The sequence below is a fragment of the Branchiostoma belcheri genome, unplaced genomic scaffold (genome assembly GCF_001625305.1).
Source record: "Branchiostoma belcheri isolate BF01 breed outbred unplaced genomic scaffold, Haploidv18h27 scaffold178, whole genome shotgun sequence".
NCBI classification, from domain to species: Eukaryota; Metazoa; Chordata; class Leptocardii; order Amphioxiformes; family Branchiostomatidae; genus Branchiostoma; species Branchiostoma belcheri.
In genome coordinates, this window is record NW_017803246.1 from 439973 (window position 1) to 462381 (window position 22409).

At 43.0% G+C, this 22409-nt stretch overlaps 1 protein-coding gene across 1 annotated transcript in view; it reads left to right on the forward strand.

Annotated features, from left to right (window-relative positions):
- LOC109467205 (dynein heavy chain 10, axonemal-like) overlaps window positions 1-22409 on the forward strand; it is a 57734-nt gene that overhangs the window by 17416 nt on the left and 17909 nt on the right. Inside the window, exons 24-56 of the mRNA XM_019765149.1 lie at window positions 766-868; window positions 1340-1518; window positions 2303-2514; window positions 2922-3078; window positions 3410-3473; window positions 4077-4246; window positions 4730-4852; window positions 5367-5600; window positions 5995-6221; window positions 6828-6918; window positions 7224-7402; window positions 7922-8105; window positions 8852-8986; window positions 9564-9716; window positions 10729-10917; window positions 11738-11884; window positions 12402-12593; window positions 13137-13255; window positions 13650-13806; window positions 14186-14329; window positions 14629-14886; window positions 15379-15598; window positions 15991-16256; window positions 16999-17151; window positions 17505-17754; window positions 18188-18371; window positions 18673-18772; window positions 19057-19188; window positions 19550-19688; window positions 20232-20447; window positions 20876-20964; window positions 21412-21648; window positions 22152-22349. Of these exons, the coding sequence (XP_019620708.1) occupies window positions 766-868; window positions 1340-1518; window positions 2303-2514; window positions 2922-3078; window positions 3410-3473; window positions 4077-4246; window positions 4730-4852; window positions 5367-5600; window positions 5995-6221; window positions 6828-6918; window positions 7224-7402; window positions 7922-8105; window positions 8852-8986; window positions 9564-9716; window positions 10729-10917; window positions 11738-11884; window positions 12402-12593; window positions 13137-13255; window positions 13650-13806; window positions 14186-14329; window positions 14629-14886; window positions 15379-15598; window positions 15991-16256; window positions 16999-17151; window positions 17505-17754; window positions 18188-18371; window positions 18673-18772; window positions 19057-19188; window positions 19550-19688; window positions 20232-20447; window positions 20876-20964; window positions 21412-21648; window positions 22152-22349 (5601 nt within the window). The remainder of the gene's footprint in view (window positions 1-765; window positions 869-1339; window positions 1519-2302; window positions 2515-2921; window positions 3079-3409; window positions 3474-4076; window positions 4247-4729; window positions 4853-5366; window positions 5601-5994; window positions 6222-6827; window positions 6919-7223; window positions 7403-7921; window positions 8106-8851; window positions 8987-9563; window positions 9717-10728; window positions 10918-11737; window positions 11885-12401; window positions 12594-13136; window positions 13256-13649; window positions 13807-14185; window positions 14330-14628; window positions 14887-15378; window positions 15599-15990; window positions 16257-16998; window positions 17152-17504; window positions 17755-18187; window positions 18372-18672; window positions 18773-19056; window positions 19189-19549; window positions 19689-20231; window positions 20448-20875; window positions 20965-21411; window positions 21649-22151; window positions 22350-22409) is intronic.

Here is a 22409-nt window from a genome sequence, read left to right on the forward strand (position 1 = left end):
AGCATAGGTGGAAATAAAGCCTGGATCAGACTTGTTATTAGTCAGTTTGTACTTGTAGCTTTAACTTGGGGTCAATGTTAGCGTGTTAAACACTTTGAGTTTAGTTTTAAAGGTATTCTTACCTGGATTCTTACCTGGATTCTTGAGACGGCACAACAGCAACTTAATTAGACACAAGAAAAAACACCACAGGTTATGTCAGATTCTGTAACCAAACTACACTGAATCAAAGGTTGTCCACACTACAGAAGTACTTAGTAGCTAAAGTAAAACCCAAAGAACGCAGCAAATTCATAACTACTGCACTGCACTCAGTCTGGTGAAATTTCACATCATAGCAGATACTAAACTACACAGAAAACTAAAGGTACCAAAAATTAAGCACCGTCCTTATGTTTAGATGTAGTACAATGCCATTCAGATAAAAAATAGCACACATAAGAGGCAAATTTGGCAGGCTGCCATCAAGCCTTGGCCTCAGTGTGCAAGCACGTCTAACCCTTGGAGCACAGGGAACAACAGACGATAAACCGAATTATGAAATAAGATTAAGCTTTAACTTCGAACACTTAGATTACAGAAATGGGACTTACCCCAAATTTTCGGTTGACTCCATCAACCTTGTTCACGGAATGGACCCGTGTTGGAAGTTAAAGCTTAGTCTTATTTCATAATGACTTGTACCAACACAGATGAACTTTCATGCTAAGATAAACTGGACAGTGAGTAAGTGAAAGATTTTTTCCCTTTCCTTGCTGTACTCAGATCACCCTGCAGCAGATTAAGGAGTACGATAAGGACCTGAACAAGTTTGGGGAGACGTTCCATGCAGAGGGCCCAGGAGCCGTGGGGGCTGACCTAGACAAAGGTAAGGTCTGGAACTCACAGGGAACTTCAGGAAGATATTACAAATTCTTATGTTCACTGGTCAAGCTAGGATAGTCCTTCTACTACACGTGTACATTCCCCAGGACAACAATATTCTACTGGCAGAGATCCTGATTGCAGTCTCTTGATTTTAAGATATTCCCTAAAGAGACAGAAATTTTCAACTGTCACCTTAGATCAATGAATTGACAAACGACCATTGTGTAGTTTTCACATATTATTGCACTTTAAAGGTTACTATGATTGATATGATTGAAAAAAAAGCTGAACATAAAATTTACATTGAATACATACAATATAGCATCTTCTTTTAAATTTGAGGGTTGAGATTCTGGACACTACCAGAGGAACTCTCAATTATCTAATTGCATTAATTTTCGTCTACAAAATCTCCTAACCTAATCCAAAAATGGATGACTGACATCTGTTTTATATGACTTGATCTGCTCAGGAGTTGAGATCCTGGAGCAGTACCAGAAGGAGCTGGGTAAGTACGAGCGAGAGCGGCAGGAGCTGGCGAACGCTGAGCGACTGTTTGACCTGCCCATCACCATGTACCCGCTGCTGCAGCAGGTACAGAAGGAGATGAAGGGGCTGGAGATGATCTACACACTCTACAAACAACAGAAGGTTAGTCAATAATCATCTACACACTCTACAAACAACAGAAGGTTGGCTCAGTAACATTACATTACAAATTTGTCACCTAAAACCACAGTAAACAACATAACAAAAGAAAACGCAGATGACCGTCAACATTTTGGAATAAATTAGCGTGCAAAGGCCCATTGGATGACGTCACAGTGATTGTGCAAGACCATGTCGACCCTTGATCTCTCCCGACTTGTCGCGGGTAAAGTAGCTTCCGGGTCTGCGCGGAATGAGGGAATGGGACATGTTCATGTTTGGGATACCAGAAAATCAAGAATTTTTGGCTGCCGCATACAGGAAAGACATGGGAAAACCAAGAATACTTGGCGGCTACAGGCCTAGAGTTAAGTTTCATCCTGCTACATTCAGTGTCAGTGTATTTCAAGAACTTGTGTAAGACTCACCCTCTAATGCACAGAAGCATCAGTCGAACCAGAGACGTGGACCCAAACATACTGGCAACTAGAAAACGTATAAACTGGAACGTCAAGTATTACTAACTATACCGGACTATTGAAGTGCACTGATAGTATGACTGTATTTTATTATCCTGCTTTTTAGGTCAATTTATTGTCTTGCAGGTGAGTTGCAGGGCCTAGGCTTGTACAAAACATGTCTTGTTACATTGTATAGATTACTATAATATTATGTTCTGTGCAAGTAAAACTTGTTTGGTGCAAGTAATTTTCAATGTTATCTGCACCAGTGCAAATATGCTGAAGACAGGATTTGGAGCCTTTTTGTTGTGACCTGTTTTCCCCAGGCTGCGCGTGAGGAGTGGTCTCAGACCCTCTGGGCCAACCTGAACGTGAACCAGCTGGTGGAGGGTATTGAAGGGTTTATCAAGCAGCTGAAGCGCATGCCGAAGGACGTGAAGAGCCTCCCGGTGGCCCACCACCTGGACGGGAAGATGCGGGAGTTCCAGGCCTCCATCCCGCTCTTCGTGGATCTCAAACACGAGGCGCTGAGAGAACGGTACGTCAGTTTGTTTGTTTGTTTGAAATTGTTTATTCATGAAATATTCATGTAACAGTCATACACATGGTACACTAGGCAGCAGACTGCTACTTTCAACTGGAATGATCTTGTTTCGGATGTCTAACTGCATCACCTAATGTTGGACACTGCATGGCTGGCAGGTGAAGTTACTGATACTCTAACCTGCAGGGGTATTGACATTTGCTGTGCCCAAGAACCACAGGACAAACTAATAGGCAAATGACAAGCTACCATCAAGCCCCAGCATCAGTGTGCGAGCACGTCTAACCCTCGGTTACGGGGAACAACAGACGTTGAACCCGATAGAGAGAAAGAGATCCTTCATAATGTATGCAAATTTATCATTCTAAGAAATTTATCTGACCCTCTTTGCTAATTCCCAGTCATTGGAAGGAGCTGATGGAGAAGACAGGAAAGTCGTTTGACATGAACCCGGAGACGTTCACACTGGAGAATCTGTTTGCCATGGACCTGCACAACTACGCAGAAACTATCGCTGACATCGTCACCTCCGCTTCCAAGGAACTCAGCATCGAGAAGGTAGGGGTGCCTTGGATAGACAGCATGTCTAAAAACTCTCATCTCCTAAGGCTTTAAGGAACTCAGCATCAAGAAGGCAGGGGATGTCTTAGGTAGCATGTCTTTGTCTAATTAAAAAGAGAAACACTAACTTCAAGTTACAACTTCAGTCTTAAAGATTGGGAAGGTAAGAGATATCCTGTCTGGTATCATGTCTTTGACTTACTGCCTTCTAACAATTTTTTTATCTCTTACAAATCTGTAACAGAATTACAGAATGGTAGTGATACAGTGTATATGTCCTATAAAATGATGTCAGACCTCATATCCAGTCTTTTCTCTTTTCAAACAGGGTATCAAGGAGGTAGAAGAGACGTGGGCCAGTATGAAGTTTACTGTGCACAAATACATCAAAGGTAAGAACTTGGTACATTGCTTCTGTATGCACTGAACCTGTACGTAGTTTCATCGCTATAAAAGGCTGCGTTTGCATGAGTAATGTTGGACCAATAAACCATTTATTACTAACGTTCCCTAAAGTGAAAATTGGTGTTTCTTTTTCTGTTAAGATTTTTGTATGTAAAGTTTTCCCGACCTGTCCTTGGTGCTGAATGTTGTGTGCTAGTTTGGCTGTCAGACACAAGACCAAGAGGTTATTGGAAAAGGCACTTAAAAGGACTGTCTCCAGTTGGGGAGGTAAAAGGCAGTAGAAGGAGAGGGATGGGCTCCACCTTCCAATATCGTGCCCTAAATACAGTGGATTAACAACCCACATGTCAAAAAGGCCATGGAACTACCTTTACTTTTTTTAACCTTTCCTTTTGAAATACACCAGACTGGGTTGATCCTGGGTTGACTTCTGCGTCATTTCCTCTGTGGGTGCTGCTTTTTCAGTCTTATTGATGGAAGTCTTGTATTATGGCCTAGCCAGCTCTAACACAGCTAGCAGATTATTGTAGGCACTTCATGGTTGTTGATTGAGTATCTATCTAACCATCTTGTACCTTCCCTGTTGCCAGGCACGTCTGACCGTGGGTTTATCCTGGGCTCTGTGGATGACGTGATGCAGATTCTGGACGACAACGCGATGAACCTACAGAGCATGTCGGCCTCGCGCTTTGTCGGACCTTTCCTCCAGACCGTACAGAACTGGGAGAAGGGCCTGTCTCTCATCGCTGAAGTCGTGGAGGTAAGGAATAAAAATCTTATATTATTTCTCCGGACCCCTAGTACTGTTTGTGGAGTTTTTTAAGTTTCCAAACAGTTAGCAAAAAAAGGCAGAACTGGGAGAAGGGCCTGTCCCTCATTGCTGAGGTGGCTGAGGTAGGCACTTCCCATGTTGTTTCCAGTTTTAGCTCACTAAAGAGCTAATCTCCCACTCATCGTGACAGAGAAGACAGAAGCACAGAATTTACTGGTTACAATGAACAGAATACCATGGAACGGCATATTGTCCTCTACAGTAGCCTGCATATTGGGTTGGCCACTAGACTATGCACCCTACCAAATGCACAATAGGGCAGAACTGGGAGGAGGGCCTTTCTCTCATTGCTAAGGTGGTGGAGGCTGGAAATAAAACTGTTGTAGCCCACCTCCTAGTGTTGCTACCTCGATTTTGTGGATTGATATGACTGTAGTTGATAAATGCTTCATGTCTATTTTCCCTGACCAGGTGTGGATGGTGGTACAGAGGAAGTGGATGTACCTGGAGAGCATCTTCCTGGCAGGAGACATCCGATCACAGCTGCCAGAGGAGGCCAAGAAGTTTGATGCCATCGACAAGATCTTCAAAAAGGTACACACATACTTGTTTTTCTGGAACAAAGTTAGAACATTTTCATCATTTTGAAGAAATAACCATAATTTCAGCACCATGGAGAGGACCACATTATAGTCTTGTCTTCATTTTTGTTATGATTTTTGGGAAACTCTGGTGTCAGATTTAGAAAAAAGAACAAGATGCTAAAGAATATTAAGAAGGTAACCACCATTTCAGTACCAAGGAAAGGACCACACTATTATCTGTTCATCTTCTTGCCAACTTCTCCTACCATCAGCCCCAGACAGTGAGAGATTGTGTAACAGAGGCTACATTTCTTGCCACAGATCACAAATAAAGCAGACAAGTCACCCAAAGTAATCAGATATCAAATACAATCTAACTTATTATGAAACACGTGTAAACTTTCATTTCCAACACAAGAAATTGGAGTCACAAAAATTGTGTTGAAAACTTGCTTCATGATAACTTCTACCAACACTGATTGACTTTCAAGATGCAATTTAACTTACATACTTCTTCCTAACAGATCATGAATGAAACAGCGAAGTCCCCGATCATCAAATCGACGTGCCACGCGCCCAACCGCCTGTCTGACCTGCAGAACCTGAGCGACGGTTTAGAAAAGTGCCAGAAGAGTCTGAACGACTATCTGGACTCCAAACGGAATGCCTTTCCGAGGTTCTTCTTCATCTCAGACGAGGAGCTTCTCAGCATCCTGGGCAGCTCAGACCCCAACTGTGTGCAGGAACACATGATTAAGGTAACTAGCAATCTGGGTGGGTCAAAACCATTCCAGTGTAGCCATCAAAAAGTGATGCACTGTGCTGTAAATGAAAGTCATTGCAAATCAGCAAGGGGATGACATTCTGTGTCAACAATCCTAAAGACCTAAAGACCAAGATGGCACCACCATTTACATGTGTCCCTTGTAAATGTGTCACTGACAGCATTTCTGCACTGCAATTTTTAAGTTAAGTATCATTTCTGGATTGATATGGTTTAAGTTACCAAATGCTTATCCTGCATTAGACTATCATTATTGTACTAGATGGTCTGCACTTACCAGATCCATAGCATCTAGATTTTGCGGGATTCAAACCTAGAACTTTTCCACCATGATGACATGACTTAACAGTCATTTTTGTGCCCAACAGATGTATGACAACATTGCTGCGCTGCGGTTCCAAGAAGGCTCCAACGGGGAGACCCTGGCGACGGCCATGATCTCAGCTGAGGGGGAGGTGATGGAGTTCAGGTCTAACGTGGCTGCTGAGGGGCGTGTGGAAGACTGGATGACAGCCGTGCTACAGGAGATGAGGTCCACCAACCGTCTCATCACCAAGGAGGCCATCTTTAAGTACTGCGAGGATGGCATGCCCAGGTAATGTGTCTTAAGATAGTCGCTGTGTGACTTTGTTGAAACTTAAGGAGCTGCAAGAAATTTTGTCTTTCCAGGATGAAATGAAAGATTCAGAATAGAAATGATTTCTTTTTAACTGTCTGCCACAGTTCTGTGATACACCCTTTTTTACATATTGCATGTGACATTAAGCTAGTAGTAACTTTCTTAATGAAGTAATAAGTTATCTGACTGTGTGTGTTTGTGTGAGTTAATTGGATGGTAGCGCTTGACATGGGAGATTATTTAACAAGTTAATAAGTTACTAAGTAAAGTTGGTAAGTTATTGATGTGTTTTTACAGGGTTGAATGGATGACCCTGTACCAGGGCATGGTAGTACTAGCAGGGAACCAGGTCTGGTGGACATTGGAGCTTTTAACTAGTTAATACTTTTAGTTAATAAGTTGATAAGTTAATAAGTTACTAATCTATTTTCCACAGGGTTGAATGGATGACCCTGTACCAGGGCATGGTAGTTTTGGCAGGGAACCAGGTCTGGTGGACTTGGGAGCTTTAGTTCACAAGTTGCTAAGTTAGTTCACAAGTTAATAAGTTAAGCTAATAACTTATTGATGTTTTTTCTGCAGGGTTGAATGGATGACCCTGTACCAGGGCATGGTAGTACTAGCTGGTAACCAAGTCTGGTGGACATGGGAGGTGGAGGACACCTTCAACAAGGTTTGTTTATGTTTATTTACACATGCACATAAAACAACAGAGAAAGTAAATATAACATTAATACACAAAGGAAACAAAATAACATTGGACGAAATAGGTTTGGATACACTCTTATTCCGCCCCGTATCTTTTCCGTATTCTTTACAAGTACGAGCATATACGAGCGGATGCTGGACATAGGAAATAAAAAAAATATGGGAAAGGTACGGGCAGGATATGAGTGTATCCGAACCTACTTCATCCAGTGTAAAGTATACAGAATGAATGTGCTGGAGGCCTTAAGGCTTATTTGTGTCCCCTCCAAGGTCAAGAAGGGTGACAAGAACGCCATGAAGAACTACGCCAAGAGGATGCACAAGCAGATTGACGACCTTGTGGTCAAGGTCAGGTCCGAGCTGTCGAAGAACGACCGTGCCAAGTTCAACACCGTGCTCATCATCGACGTGCACGCAAGGGACATCATTGACATCTTCGTCAGAGACAGGTTAGGGTTGATTACGTTACAGGAAGCATCTTGACCAAAAGATTGAGTTTAAATCCTAGCTCTGTCATTCTCCCAGGATGCGCACTTATTACTAATTTTTGTAGTCAATTTGAACAACTCAAGGACTTTGAAGCATCCATATTTAAAAAAAAAATTAAACATAGAAATCGGTAGTAATTGTTATACTGCCAAGAGTGTCCCTCTAAAATTCGATTGACTGGATCTAGAGATGCCAAAACATTCTTGTAGCTTTTCATAATCTAGAGTGACTCAAGTTGCTGGTAAGAGTGACCAACTCTTATATCATAATATTCCAGTATTGGATACAGAAGTTTTGTTTCACAAACCAAATATTCTCCGCTAAAGTGCTGATGTTTCGATGTCTATCAGACACCTTCCTCAGAGCTTCTGACTGGAGTTCTGCTTCTTGCCGCTGTATGTAGCCAATGTATTCCAGTATCATGGACATTTTTTAGCTTGAGCGATTTTATCAGATTTATTGTAATTATGTTATTCCAGTATCATGGACATCCGTGAGTTTGAGTGGGAGAGCCAGCTGCGGTTCTACTGGGACAGACCCATGGATGAGCTGATGGTGAAACAGTGTACCGGCACGTTTGGGTACGGTTATGAGTACATGGGTCTGAACGGGAGGCTGGTCATCACTCCACTTACTGACAGGATCTACCTAACCCTCACACAGGTGGGTTTTCGAAAGTATAATTCATCTGTAATAAGTCTTTAGTAAGAACTGATGGTGCGACAGTGTACCGGCATGTTTGGGTACGGCTACGAGTACATGGGTCTCAACGGGAGGCTGGTTATCACTCCACTCACAGACAGGATCTACCTAACCCTCACACAGGTGGGCTTTCGAAATATTTCATCCGTACGTATAACTATATACTATGAGAATATTGCAAAAGAGTATGGTTACGTAGTAAACTGTAAAGTTTGGGTATGGTTACGAGTGCATGGGTCTTAATGGGAGGCTGGTCATCACTCCACTTACCAATCGAATCTACCTTACCCTCACACAGGTCCGTATTACAAGATATTTCTCAAGTTCTACCCCTCAATACTGTGCCAACACATACTCTATCCATATTATAGCAGGGCTGAAAATTAATGTTGTCCCTATGGCCACTTACAACTAAAATTTTGGCTGGGACAAAAAGACATTATGGGACATTTTTGGGACAACAGAACAATAATCAACATCAGAATGTCAGCCCTTCTTTTGTTCAGAATGTAAGCAAAATAAAGTTGACTTCAAGTTGTAGTCATACTGTACTGTGAACAATACTTCCCCAAAAATAGGTTGGGACAGTTCATCCTTACTTCGGGACAATAGAAAGTTATTTTTAGGACAGTCCTGGGACAATGGGAAGAGAAGTCAATTTTGAGGTCTGATAGAGTCACTAACCATGCCTTGTTTGTTACCCCCAGGCCCTGTCCATGTACCTGGGCGGTGCTCCCGCCGGCCCTGCTGGTACAGGTAAAACTGAGACCACCAAGGATCTGGCCAAGGCACTCGGCCTGCTGTGTGTGGTCACCAACTGTGGTGAAGGCATGGACTTCAAGGTACGTCTCTGTCACCATTTCACTCTTCCTTCTTTGTTAGTTAAGCTTAACCACACATGTTTGATAATGTTGAATAGCTTTTTTGTGTAGAAATTTGTTTGCTGTGCCCAAAAATCACATGAAAAAGGTAAATGGCAAGCTACTATGAAGCCCCAGCATCAGAGTGCAAGCATGTCTAACCCTAAGTTACGGGGAACAACAGATGATAACTGGATGTATGTACAGTGAACTTTGATAAAAGTCCTGATTGAAGGGTAGATAGTTCTTACTATAGCTTATAATAAGTTCTCATTCTGCAGTGAACATTTAGATGTGTCTCTGCTTTCCCATCCTTTAGACTGTAGTTACTTTGAAGAGTTCATACCAATAGCCTGATTAATTTGTTGGTCTCCAACAACTTTGTGTCAATGTTTTGAATTCACACTGAGTTCTGGGCATTTCCCAACACATCTGTTCTCCTGGAACAATTTCATGGAACAATTCCCCTGTATGATGTGCGAACCTAGGACCATGATTGATTGATTGATCGGTTATTGGTTATCGATTGATTGATTGATTGATTGATCTGTCCCCCCAGGCTGTAGGTAAGATCTTCTCGGGTCTGGCGCAGTGTGGAGCGTGGGGCTGCTTCGACGAGTTTAACCGTATCGACGTGTCCGTGCTGTCTGTCATCTCATCGCAGATCAAGACCATCCAGAACGCACTCATCCACAAACTCAAGCGCTTCCAGGTACGGTCCTGAGTCATTTTTTTATGTCTATATCCCTGTATGTCCTGGCAAATCCTAGTTTTGTATCAGCCTCAAGGTTCACCCTCAATAGTTGTTGAGCCTTGGCTGTATGTTCAATCAAAATGAATAAAGCAAAACAAACACACTCCGACTAATCGTAAGAAGGACTGTCACATCACAGTACATCTAGGGCTAATGCACTAGTGAAAAACCCACTGCTCTTTTCAAGAAACAGTACATAACACATGTGCCATAACAGCACACAGAGTTCAGCACCAAGGACAGAGAAACCGTAAAACTGAATAATACTTCGTCAATTAGCTAACATTATGCAGTGATCAGACTCAGAGTGCCACTCTGGTGTGAGAAATCATATTAAGTACTAGATAGATAAATAAAATAACTACCTCCTCCTCCAGTTTGAGGGCAGTGAGATTGCCATGGATGATCATATGGGCATCATCATTACAATAAACCCCTGGGAAAAACCACCACAAAATGACTGAATCTTCAGTCATAAAACAGCCAATATTTTATAATCCTTTAATGCAAAAATAACGAGTAACATGAAGGCATTTTGTACCTCCAGTTTGAAGGCAGTGAGATCGCGATGGACGATCGTATGGGGATCTTCATCACAATGAATCCTGGGTTAATTAGTAAAAAACAGAATCAGTAACATGAACCCATTGTATCTCCACATTCCAGTTTGAAGGCAGTGAGATCGCGATGGATGACCGTATGGGTATCTTCATCACGATGAACCCCGGAGAGCGTGAAGGCCCTGTTCTTTAACTGTTAACTGTTACAGTAAAAACACACTGTCAGTTACTGTACAGTACTGTAGTAACACGAACACATTGTACCTCCACATTCCAGTTTGAAGGCAGTGAGATCGCCATGGATCATATGGGGATCTTCAAAATTGAAGAAATTTCATCTGATTCATTTTATTGTCATAAAACAGTCAAAGTTAAATTATTTAACATTTTGAACACATTTTGTACCCCAGTTTGAGGGCAGTGAGATCGCGATGGACGATCGTATGGGTATCTTCATCACGATGAACCCGGGGTACGCGGGGCGTACAGAGCTGCCAGAGAGCGTCAAGGCACTGTTCCGCCCCGTGGTGGTGATCGTGCCGGATCTGCAGCAGATCTGCGAGATCATGCTGTTCTCCGAAGGATTCCTGCTTGCCAAGGTCGGTGGGATTTTATTTGTCTTTTTCAAGAATCAAGAATTATTTATTGATCATTCGCAGTAAACTTAAAGTACAAGTTACTGAATTGCAAATCAATGTAGATTTCATTTTAAAAGTCAACACTATTGTTTACACCATTGCACATAATGAAGTTAGAATACAGTAATATTAAGAGAAATAAATAAAACTCAATAATTGCACTTACTTTTTTTGTGGTATGGGCATTACAAGTGCCTCCTCTTTGAATCATTCATTGGATCATTTTGTTCATTCTACTATCTTGTCCTCTTGCATCACAGCTGAGCCGAGTACCATAAATGTTGTAATTTTTCATTCCTTAATTCATTCAGTTATTGTTATCCGTCTTTTCCTTGCTTCCTTTATCTAATACTATCTATTCTTTCATAGCAGATTTGACCAATATTTCAGGCTTTTACTCAATTGTCTATAGAAAAGCTTTTGATGATCCTTCCTTCCCTCTTTCCATCCCTCCTTCCGTCCATCCCTCCTTCCATCCCTCCTTCCATCCATCCCTCCTTCCCTCCTTCCATCCCTCCTTCCATCCATCCCTCCTTCCCTCCTTCCATCCCTCCTTCCATCCTTCTGTCCATTCCTCCTTCCTTCTTTCCATCCTTCCTTCTTTCCATCCTTCCTTCCCTCCTTTCATCCCTCTTCCTTCCCTCCTTCCTTCCTCTCCTTCCTGCCTTCCCTCCTTCCTTCATTTCTTCCCTCTTTTCTTAATTTGTTCCTTCTTTCCCTCCCTTTCTTCCTTGAACTATATTCATTCATTCATTCATTTTAATATTCATTGTCCTACCAGGTCCTTGCCAAGAAGATGACGGTGTTGTACAAGCTGGCTAAGGAGCAGCTGTCCAAGCAGCACCACTACGACTTCGGTCTGCGAGCGCTCAAATCTGTCCTGGTGATGGCAGGAGAGCTCAAGAGAGGCTCACCCGACCTGGACGAGGTGGGTTTGTTATAAGTGATATGATATAATTCATTCATAGCGATGGGAAGATGACAACGATGAGACAAAATTCTATGATATGATATAGTTATGTTTACGATCTGAAGGAAAATATTATTGCTTTTGTGTTATTTTCTCTTTTTCTGTTTCAAACAAATAGCTGGTGTATCATGCTGACTATACAGATGCAGAAATAAGGGCAATGACCTGGACCAGATGGCCGTCACCAGTGCTGGTGACCAGTGCTGTAGCAGGCACCCTATGGTGTCGGATTACATTATGTAGCACCTGGCAGGACAGAGTTGAAGGGGCTGGTCACTATATAACATTATACGAATAGGTTTGAGTTTACCACAAAGTACTACTACTACTACTACTACTATAAACAGAGCAGTAGTTTGTTAGGATAGACCATTTGGAGGTAAGCATTATGCATTTGCTTTGCAAATGTTTCCAGTTATGATGTACCATATGTTATAAAACAGCTAACAACTGTACAACTTCTACCTTGCCCCAGGACGTTGTGCTGATGCGAGCCCTGCGTGACATGAACCTGCCCAAGTTCGTGTTTGAGGACGTCCCGCTCTTCCTGGGGCTGATCGGGGACCTGTTCCCCGGCCTGGACTGCCCCCGGGTTCGCTACCCGAGCTTCAATGACGCTGTCGAGCAGTCACTGGAGGATAATGGCTACATCCTGCTTCCACAACAGGTTAGTTTGAGACCGTTTTAGACAAGACTGTATATTTACCAGTAAATAATGGGTTGACAGAAGTACTTTCATAGATACTGACGTCTAAACTAATGGCTTCTGAAGTGATGTCATGAATACAAGCTTTACGTACACCCAATTCATGCTGATGTTCCAGCGTTTTTGCTGCACTAAAAATTGCATTGTTTACATATGTCTTATCTAAGTGCTTAGATTTTCGGTAACTTCCCATGGCAATTAAGCTGTCCTTTTTAGGTAATCATTATTTGAGATGTTTTCCTAAAAAATAAGGTAGGTTTGCCTGAAAAAACAGATCATCGATTTTTCGACCCAAAAAATCACCATTTTGTACATTTCAATGAGAACGAGCCTATTGACACTAACTACAAAAGTGTAGGGTCTTAATTCAATAACTATCATTTGTAATGCCTTTCTCAAACCTTCCCAAACACAATAATCAGACTTTTGTCTACATCTGCAAGTTGTTTGTGAATGAATAAAAAGTCATTGATTGATTGATTGATTGATTTTTGCTGTACCCAGGCTGACAAGGTAGTACAGATGTATGAGACCATGCTGACCAGACACACCACCATGATCGTGGGGCCCACAGGAGGGGGCAAGTCTGTGGTCATCAACACACTGGCACAGGCACAAACAAGGTGATTATTAAAACTATACAGTTTAAAAAAATCTTCTCTAACAGCTTAGAAAGCCTCTCCCTGCTCCCTACGTATGTCAACTATCAAAAGACAGTACTTATTATGCTCACATATCCATGTTGAGGCCCGACCGGACTGTTTATTAATAAAAAATCAACAATTTATATCAATTATATACACAAATAGTTCCCATCATAATTTTTTTCAACTTTTTTGTGCTTTGTTGTCTTTTATGTCACACTTTTCATTCCATAAGACTACCCGGCCGGGCCCGGAAATGTAACCTCAGCATTAAATAATTTCCCCATTGACACAACCATTAATGAGCCCGTCTATAGTGGCCACCTGTCCACATAGACCAGATTTGATGCTCAACCCATAATTGTCCACACAGACTGGGCCTGAACACCAAGCTGTACGTGATGAACCCCAAGGCCTGTACTGTGATCGAGCTGTACGGTATCCTGGACCCCATCACGCGAGACTGGACAGACGGGATGCTCTCCAACATCTTCAGAGAGATCAACAAGCCTCTGCAGGGAGAGAAGCAGGTATTTTCTTTTGTTATTTATGTACAAACTTGGGACAGGCAGTGAAAGTCTTAATTAAGTAAAGTAACTGTTCTGATACACTAGGAGTCTAGAAGGGTTTTTGGATTGTAGTGTATGTGCAACATATGGTATCTGTATCAGTATAGCCGGTATAACTGCCCTTTTGCATAACACACCAGCTTAACAAAACTATACAGTGGAAACCGTATCAGCAGAGTCATAAATGCAGACAGAAGGCCTTGAGGAAAATTGTGTTGGATGTAGTCCGAGTATGAATGTGTATTTAATAAAAAGGAGAAGACAATTTGTCAAATACCTGCATGTACATACTTGAAGTTTGAAATCTCCTGGACCATAATAATTTTATTGTTATATCTAGGAGCGTCGATACATCCTGTATGACGGGGACGTGGACGCCCTGTGGGTGGAGAACATGAACTCTGTCATGGATGACAACAAGCTGCTGACTCTGGCCAACGGAGAGCGTATCCGTCTGCAGAAACACTGCGCCATGCTGTTCGAGGTGGGAAAATATAGCCTTAGTGTTACACAATGATCAGTGACATAGACCGATTGGGCCTCCTAGCCTGTGTTCCACAATCTTGCACTATCATGGGCTGATTGGGCCTCTTCCCCAAGAGGCACTTACCCCCAAGTCTAGAGAATGGTTCCCAATCCCAGAAGTACCAATAGGGTCATCACAGCGTTCCATTACCGAGGAAGAGTGGGACGACTTCTGGACTTGAATCCGGACCTGAACCTAAACATGAGTTTAGGTACACTGCACTAGTCCTGATCATGACATTGCCTTGCCCCTTGCAGGTGGGAGACCTACAGTACGCTTCCCCAGCTACCGTGTCCCGTTGCGGGATGGTTTACGTTGACCCGAAGAACCTCGGCTACAAGCCCTTCTGGGAGAAGTGGGCGAACGGCAGGCCCAACAAGGCGGAGAGGGACGACCTGAACAGGCTGTTTGAGAAATACGTCCCACCGGCGATCGACATGGTGATAGAAGGCATCGTGGACGGACGGCAGGGGGAGAAGCTGAAGTGCATCGTGCCGCTGACGAACCTCAACCTGGTAGGGATAGGTCAAATTTTTATGAAAATTTTTAAACAGAAACTATTCATTAGTAATAAATACTAATAACAACTCAGAGTGTATATTGCTTTGAATTTTGAAACACAGTTGTGGCTTTGAGCAAGAACAGTTTGAAGTTAAAGAACACTCACTGTCACAAGTCTACAGTTAGAGGAAGTCAATCATACACAAGGAAAGAAAATCAGGGCCACATTGTTGAGGTTGACTCTAGAATTTTACAATTAGTATAGTCTTTTCTTCTGTGATTTTGCTGTCAACTTTGTAAATACATGATTTTTTTGCATTGCCCCCCTGTTTTGAAATAATGTCTTGAAAAATCATTTTCACAACCCCCTCACATAATCTTCATTTTATTGTTCGCTACAACTATTTCTGGTGTATACTAACTTGCACTTAGCATTAGAAATGCATGTGCAATAATTATCTGTAATTCTTCATCGCTGCATGATTGTCTTAATGTTCGCACTACAGGTGGTCCAGCTGTCCAACATGCTGAACGCCATCCTGGTGAAGGAGGTGTCAGACTCCATGATCCTGGAGGCCTACTTCCTGCAGTGCCTCTACTGGTCCATAGGGGGCGCCCTGCTGGAGGACGGCCGGGTGAAGTTTGACCAGTTCATCAAGGGCCTGTCCCAGATGACCACCATCTCTGATGAGCCTGGGAAGTACGCTGGCATCGGGGAAATACCTGGTGAGAAAAGTTCCCATATAAGTGATCATGTATAGCCTGCTTAGTCCAGTGGTTAGCAACTAGTTTGCCCCTGGGCTAAGAGGATGGGCGTTCGAATCCTAGCTGCTGTTGCTCTCCCAACATGGTCCACGGCCATGACTAATAAAATTGGTACCTTACTGTTGTATTGTGTGTTTTATGTGTATGGAACATCAGCAGGACTTGCTGTCCAGTGTTGTATCATACATATCATCTTTTTCAGTCTGTATTGGTAGTACAACCGCCATTCAGTGTAACACCCTAAGTTCATGTATTATTATTCAGAATGAGTAACTGTTCATGTAATGAGAAAATTACTTTGAAAATTCTTTTTATAGCTTTGTTTTAAGTTCTGGTGTCTCCTTCCTCCCCAGGCGCCCAGCCGACTCTGTACGAGTACTTCTTCGATGACGTACAGAACCGGTGGATCCCATGGGGCGAGCTCGTGCCCAAGTACGTCCACGACCCGGAGAAGAAGTTCAACGAGATCCTGGTCCCCACGGTCGACACCGTCCGCTCCACCTGGCTCGTCCAGCTCATGGTCAACATCAAGCGCCCGGTTGTCCTGGTGGGCGAGACCGGAACGTCCAAAACAGCAACGATTCAGGACTTCCTACGCAGTGTGGACAAAGAGACACATGTAAGTCCCAAAATGGATCAATGGCACAATCTATATGATATCATTGGTTATAGTGTGTTTGTGTGTGCGCCCGGTCGTTCTTGTGGGGGAGACAGGAACGTCCAAGACGGCCACTATCCAGGACTTTCCTACGCAGCGTGGATAAGGAGACACATGTAAGGACATTACAGAGTCCCATATGTCCTGTATGATATCATTAGTTACAATGTGTTTATGTGTGATTGTGTTTGAGTGTGTGGGGGAGACCGGGACGTCCAAGACGGCCACCATCCAGGACTTCCTACGCAGCGTGGATAAGGAGACCCATGTAAGGACATGAAACAACAAAATCTTCACTGATGAAGGCAGTTGCCTAAACAAAGTTTCTTTCTTGTACATATTGTCAAATATCATCTCACAAAGTCCTTAAAGAATGTAATCTATTGAATATTAATTAAGAATATTGAGTACATAAACACTACAAGCTTTATCACAGCAGAGCTCAGAATAGCAAAGCCCCTCATAAAGGAAATCAAATCGAAATCAACTTGAGTCACAAAATTGAAAGCAATTTCTGCCATAATTGTGGTAATGAAAGACATCAGTACCACTATCTAAAAACAGACTCATGATACAAATTTTTCGGGGAGAGATTCTTTATTGACTTGACAAAAGTACATGGACACTGAGCAGTCACATTTCATAAACAGGCTTACCTCTTGTTTCTTGTGTAAACCTCTGACAATCTTCTGTCTCTCCGCAGCTCCTGCTGACCATGAACTTCTCGTCGAGGACCACCTCCATGGACGTGCAGCGGAACCTGGAGGCTAACGTGGAGAAGCGCACCAAGGACACGTACGGTCCCCCGCCCGGGAAGAGGCTCCTCTGCTTCATAGACGACATGAACATGCCACAGGTAAAGTACAAATGTAGCTGTATAGGCTCATCATTTGTTCAATTTGGTCATAGCTGGCCAAACATGCAGGGGAACAAACACTGTGACAGATAGATAATGAATACATATACAGGATTCACCTGCTACACAAGCAGTTTCAACTGTGTTGCCTCAAATACAACTCTTTTTTTTCACCTCTCATAGGACCTTCGTTTTACCTTTTCTCTCACTCTAAGGTTAGATTTCCCTGGCCAAGTCACAGTACCCCATGAGAGCTTGAGCACAAGCTAAACTATTAGTTGTCCAGGTCCTTTAGAGCAAGTCATGCAGCCTCCAGTTTGTTTTTGCCTCAAATATACCTTTTCCTTCCCTAGGTGGACACGTACGGCACCCAGCAGCCCATTGCCCTCCTGAAGCTTCTACTTGAGCGAGGCGGCATGTACGATCGTGGCAAGGAGCTCAACTACAAGATCCTGAAGGACCTTGGCTACCTGGCCGCTATGGGCAAGGCCGGTGGAGGGCGTAACGAAGTGGACCCGCGTTTCGTCTCGCTTTTCACGGTCTTCAACATGACGTTCCCGTCGGACGAGTCCCTGCATCACATCTACTCATCCATCCTGCAAGGTGACTGTTTGTTTCTTTGTTCTTTTGTTTATTTGTGAAATACTGCTTGCCGCTGGGTAAACAAAATATAACAAGATACAGGTTCCATATAAGAAATATTTTAATTAATTATTAAATATTGGCGTCTTTCGAATAGTGATTTTTAATTATAACGATGATGATGGTAGAATATTCTAGCAGTCACATATTGAAGGTCAATTACATCAAGTAGTTTTACAGTAAAAAAAACCTATATCTTTTTTGGTTTTCATAGAGCCAGAATCACACAAAGTCATAACAAATCAATGAAGGGGACTTCAAGTAGTAGATCCTCGTAGACTAGATGTCAAAGAAGTTCTTAGACTGTCTCAATTTTAGCACAACACAATACATCATAACTAGAGAAAAACATTAAGACTTAGTTATAAAAATCTACTCGCTACTCTTCTTCAAGGTCACCTCAAGCCGTTTAGTGACGAGATTCGTGCGCTGGCCAACGGGCTGACCTCTGCGACCTTGGCGCTGTACCAGAACATCGTGCGTGACCTTCCGCCGACCCCGTCCAAGTTCCACTACATCTTCAACCTGCGGGACCTGTCCCGGACCTACCAGGGACTCTGCCTCACCACTCCTGACAGGTCTGTTTATTTTTCCGATTAGAAAGTCTTATGTCATAAACTAGACTGTCTATGACTTGTTTCAGAATATTGTTTTTTTGTGTGTTTTTGTGTGTGTGTATGTGTGTGTGTTTTTGAGTGTGTACGTTTGAATGTGAGTGTGTGTACGCTTCTGTGTGTGTGTGTATGTGTGTCTGTGTCTGTATGTGTGTGTGTGTGTGTCTGTGTGTGTATGTGTGTGTCTTTGTGTGTGTGTCTGCTGTGGACTGTGTGTGCCATAGTTAAGTCTGATATCTCTGAATGTACCTTGTTATCTGCCCAGGTTCCAGACTGCTGCCCAGTTTGTTCGCTGCTGGAGGAACGAGACGGCCCGAGTCTTCAACGACAGACTCATCAATGACACGGACAAGGAGCTGGTCGTCGTAAGTAGCTACAAAATGATCAAAACGATCCCAATATTCCAATTTAGATATGAAAACTGCATACTTGTGATGTAGTAAGTAGGGGATATTGTGCAAAATATTGATTCAAAAACAATGTATCTGGAACACAGCCAAATGTTTAACCCTTTTCTTCTGTAGCTGTACAACTCTAGTTCTTGACAAAGACTGGAGTTGCAAAGTCAAAAATTTTGGTAAGTCCAATTTCTGGTGTTAGAAATTACTACGGTTTTACCTTGATTCATAATTTCGTGTTGCTGTTTCAGGGCATGATGAAGAATATATTGGAAGAGAACTACAGACAGCACACAGAAGCCGTCCTGAGGGAGCCGTGCCTGTTTGGAGACTTCCGCACGGCCCTGGAGGAGGCGGAACCACGTGTGTACGAGGACATTCAGGTGAGCAGAGATGTCAAGGGCATTGTCAAGGTCAAGCTGTAAAAATCAAGGTCGTTGTGAAGGTCAAACTGTAAAATCAAAGTTGTTGTCAAGGTCAAACTTTAAAAAGGAAAGGTCATTTTCAAGGTCAAGCTGTAAAAAATCAAGGTCGTTTCAAGGTCAAGCTGTGAAAATAGACTTTGCCCCTCTTCCTTAGAGCTGTTCACCATATTCTATTTTATTCAATATGATATATTTCTTCATTATAAAGAACAACTAGGTTCCAAAAATGTTCAAAACTTTAAGTTCAACTTATATTTTTTACCCCATATCCTCGAACGTTTCCCCAGCTTATGACTTTGTTTCTTTCTACGATTGCCAGGACTATGACGCAGCCAAGGCGTTGTTCCAAGAGATCCTGGAGGAGTACAACGACAACTACACCCCGATGAACCTGGTGCTTTTTGACGATGCCCTGGAGCATCTCACCCGGATCCACCGCGTCATCCGCATGGACCAAGGCAAGACATTTACTGTTTTATCTATGCATTGTTCATTTACATAATATGCAATACTTGGAAAGGCATTTAATATGACTTCCCTCACTCCACCGAATAGTAAAATGGCTACGCAATTTTAGTTGGGAAGGTAAAAGGTGATAGAAGGAGAGACTGTACCCTAGACATAGTGGATTAACAGCCCACTGTGTACACAGCCTCAAAAAGGCTATTGGACTACCTTTACCATACCATACTTTTCCCTTTCCATTGCACTGTTGTTGACAGCCACTCCACAGTATGGCAAGTCTATTTGCCATTCAGGCTTTCCTGGCCCTTCTCTTTGCCTCAGCTCAATGTATTCTGTATCTGTAGAGCCGGTATAACCGCCCTTCGGTTTCCAGGCACGCGGCTACATTACACAGAATGACTTGTTACACCTAACCTTTGAATCTCTAACTCTTTAATGATAATACTCCTACAGTAACTGTACTCGGTGACAGTGAGTTCCACTCTTTGATGGCTCAAAAAGGCTATGGGACTAACTTTACCTTTTTGTAAACACAGGCCACGCCCTCCTGGTGGGTGTGGGTGGATCCGGCAAGCAGAGCTTGACGAAGCTCGCCTCCTTCACCGCTGGCTGCGACATCTTCGAGATCACGCTGAGTCGCGGCTACGACGAGACCAACTTCCGTGACGACCTGAAGATCCTGTACGGCAAGCTCGGCGTGGAGAACAAGAAGACCGTGTTCCTGTTCACAGATGCACACGTGGCACAGGAGGGTACGTGAAATTTGTAAATGAAACAAAAACATAAAAGACTTTGAATCAGATATGATAATAATCTAAGAGTACTTTATCTATTACATGAATATAGGGTACTAAATATAACATAAGAACAGTGTGTTACTACATGTTTAAATCTTGAAAAGACTTCTGAATTCGTTTGGAAAGTTATTCTTCATAAAAGGCAATAGTGTGGTCCTTTCCATGGTGCTGAAATGCTGGCTATTCCTTCACAACCTTCTTGAATGTTAGCGTTTTGTATTTTGTTCCTAAATTTGACAGCAAGGTTTCCCAAAATCATAGAAACAAGAACAGAGTATGATAGGCCCCCTTTCCTTGGTGCTGAAATTGTGGTTGTGTCTTCTGTGTCTTTCACAAGTAAAGTAGAAACTATTATAACATTGTTGTTGTTGATGTGTTGGTAGGATTTCTGGAGCTGATCAACAACATGCTGACATCAGGCATGGTCCCTGCTCTCTATCCTGATGATGAGAAAGATGCCATCATCCAGTCGGTAAGTACTCAAGTTTCTTAGTGTTACACTATCTCTCGCTATTAGCAGCCCATTGGGACTTGTACACAGTCTCTTGCTGTTGGGCTGATTGGACCTCTACATGTACCTCTATCTTGAGAGAGCCATTACCATTGCCAGAACTACCAATATCAGATCAGAATTCTTTATCCCTATGCATATCAGTCCAAGAGGAGCTCAGAACTCTCTGTCATTATGTAAACCATTGATGGGTTGGGGCCTAACTAGTGGAAAGGCTGCTAGAAGTGTGATGTGGTGAGCAACCTTAAAGTTTGTAAAGTATGTACACTGAAATATTTCATTGCCAGGATTGAAATCACACATTTTCATTTGACAACAAGCCTTCCTAGAACAAAATATAGTAATTACATGCACAAGAAGCTTGAAAGTATGCAGAATTTGTAGTGATCAGCTTTTTGTTCGTCCCAGATGAGAGATGAAGCCGGTAAGGCTGGTTCAGGCCCTGCAAGGGAGGCCATCTGGCAGTACTTCGTCACCAAGTGTTCCAACAACCTGCACATCGTCCTGGCCATGTCCCCTGTTGGCGACACTCTGCGGACGCGCTGCAGGAACTTCCCTGGGCTGGTCAACAACACCACCATCGACTGGTTCATGCCGTGGCCCGAGCAAGCCCTCTACGCCGTCGCTAACGTATTTGTGGGAGAGGTAAGTACAGTGGACCAATTTCTTCTTTTCTGTATTTAGATTATATTGTTTATAAGATACTGCTTTGTGTGCATGGCTTTTGTATGATTGTTTAGCTGGTAGGTAATGTGTTTGTGGGAGAAGTAGGTGCAGTAGACCAATTTTTTTCTTTTCTCTTTTAGATAATATACTGATATTGTATATAGGGCTGATATGTAATTTTTTAGCGGGTATCTTAGAGCATGCAGCATTTGTTTGCATAATAACCAGGTACGTATGACATTGGGCAAATTTGGTATTTTCCTTTTCCAGGCCATGGGGCAAGTTTTACATGTCCAGAAAGCTCACCAGGTTGCATGTTTAACCCTTACAGAACCAGATGGTGCCAGACCAGCACCAGGAGCAGGTGGTCAGCCACCTGGTTTACGTGCACCAGTCTGTGGTGGATAGGGGTTACAGGCCATAGGGCATTAGGTATATACATGTCCATAAAGCTCACCAGCTTGCATGTTTAACCCTTACAGAACCAGATGGTACCAGACCAGCACCAGGAGCAGGTGGTGAGCCATCTGGTGTACGTGCACCAGTCTGTGGTAGACTACAGCCGGCTCTTCCAGCAGAAGCTGCGCCGCATCAACTACGTCACCCCCAAGAACTACCTGGACTTCATCACCTCCTACACAAAACTCCTGCAGGAGAAGGACCAGTACATCCTCTCACAGGTCAGGGGGCATGGGTCAAACGTCATGGGTCAAATGTTATGGGTCAAAAGTCATAATCCT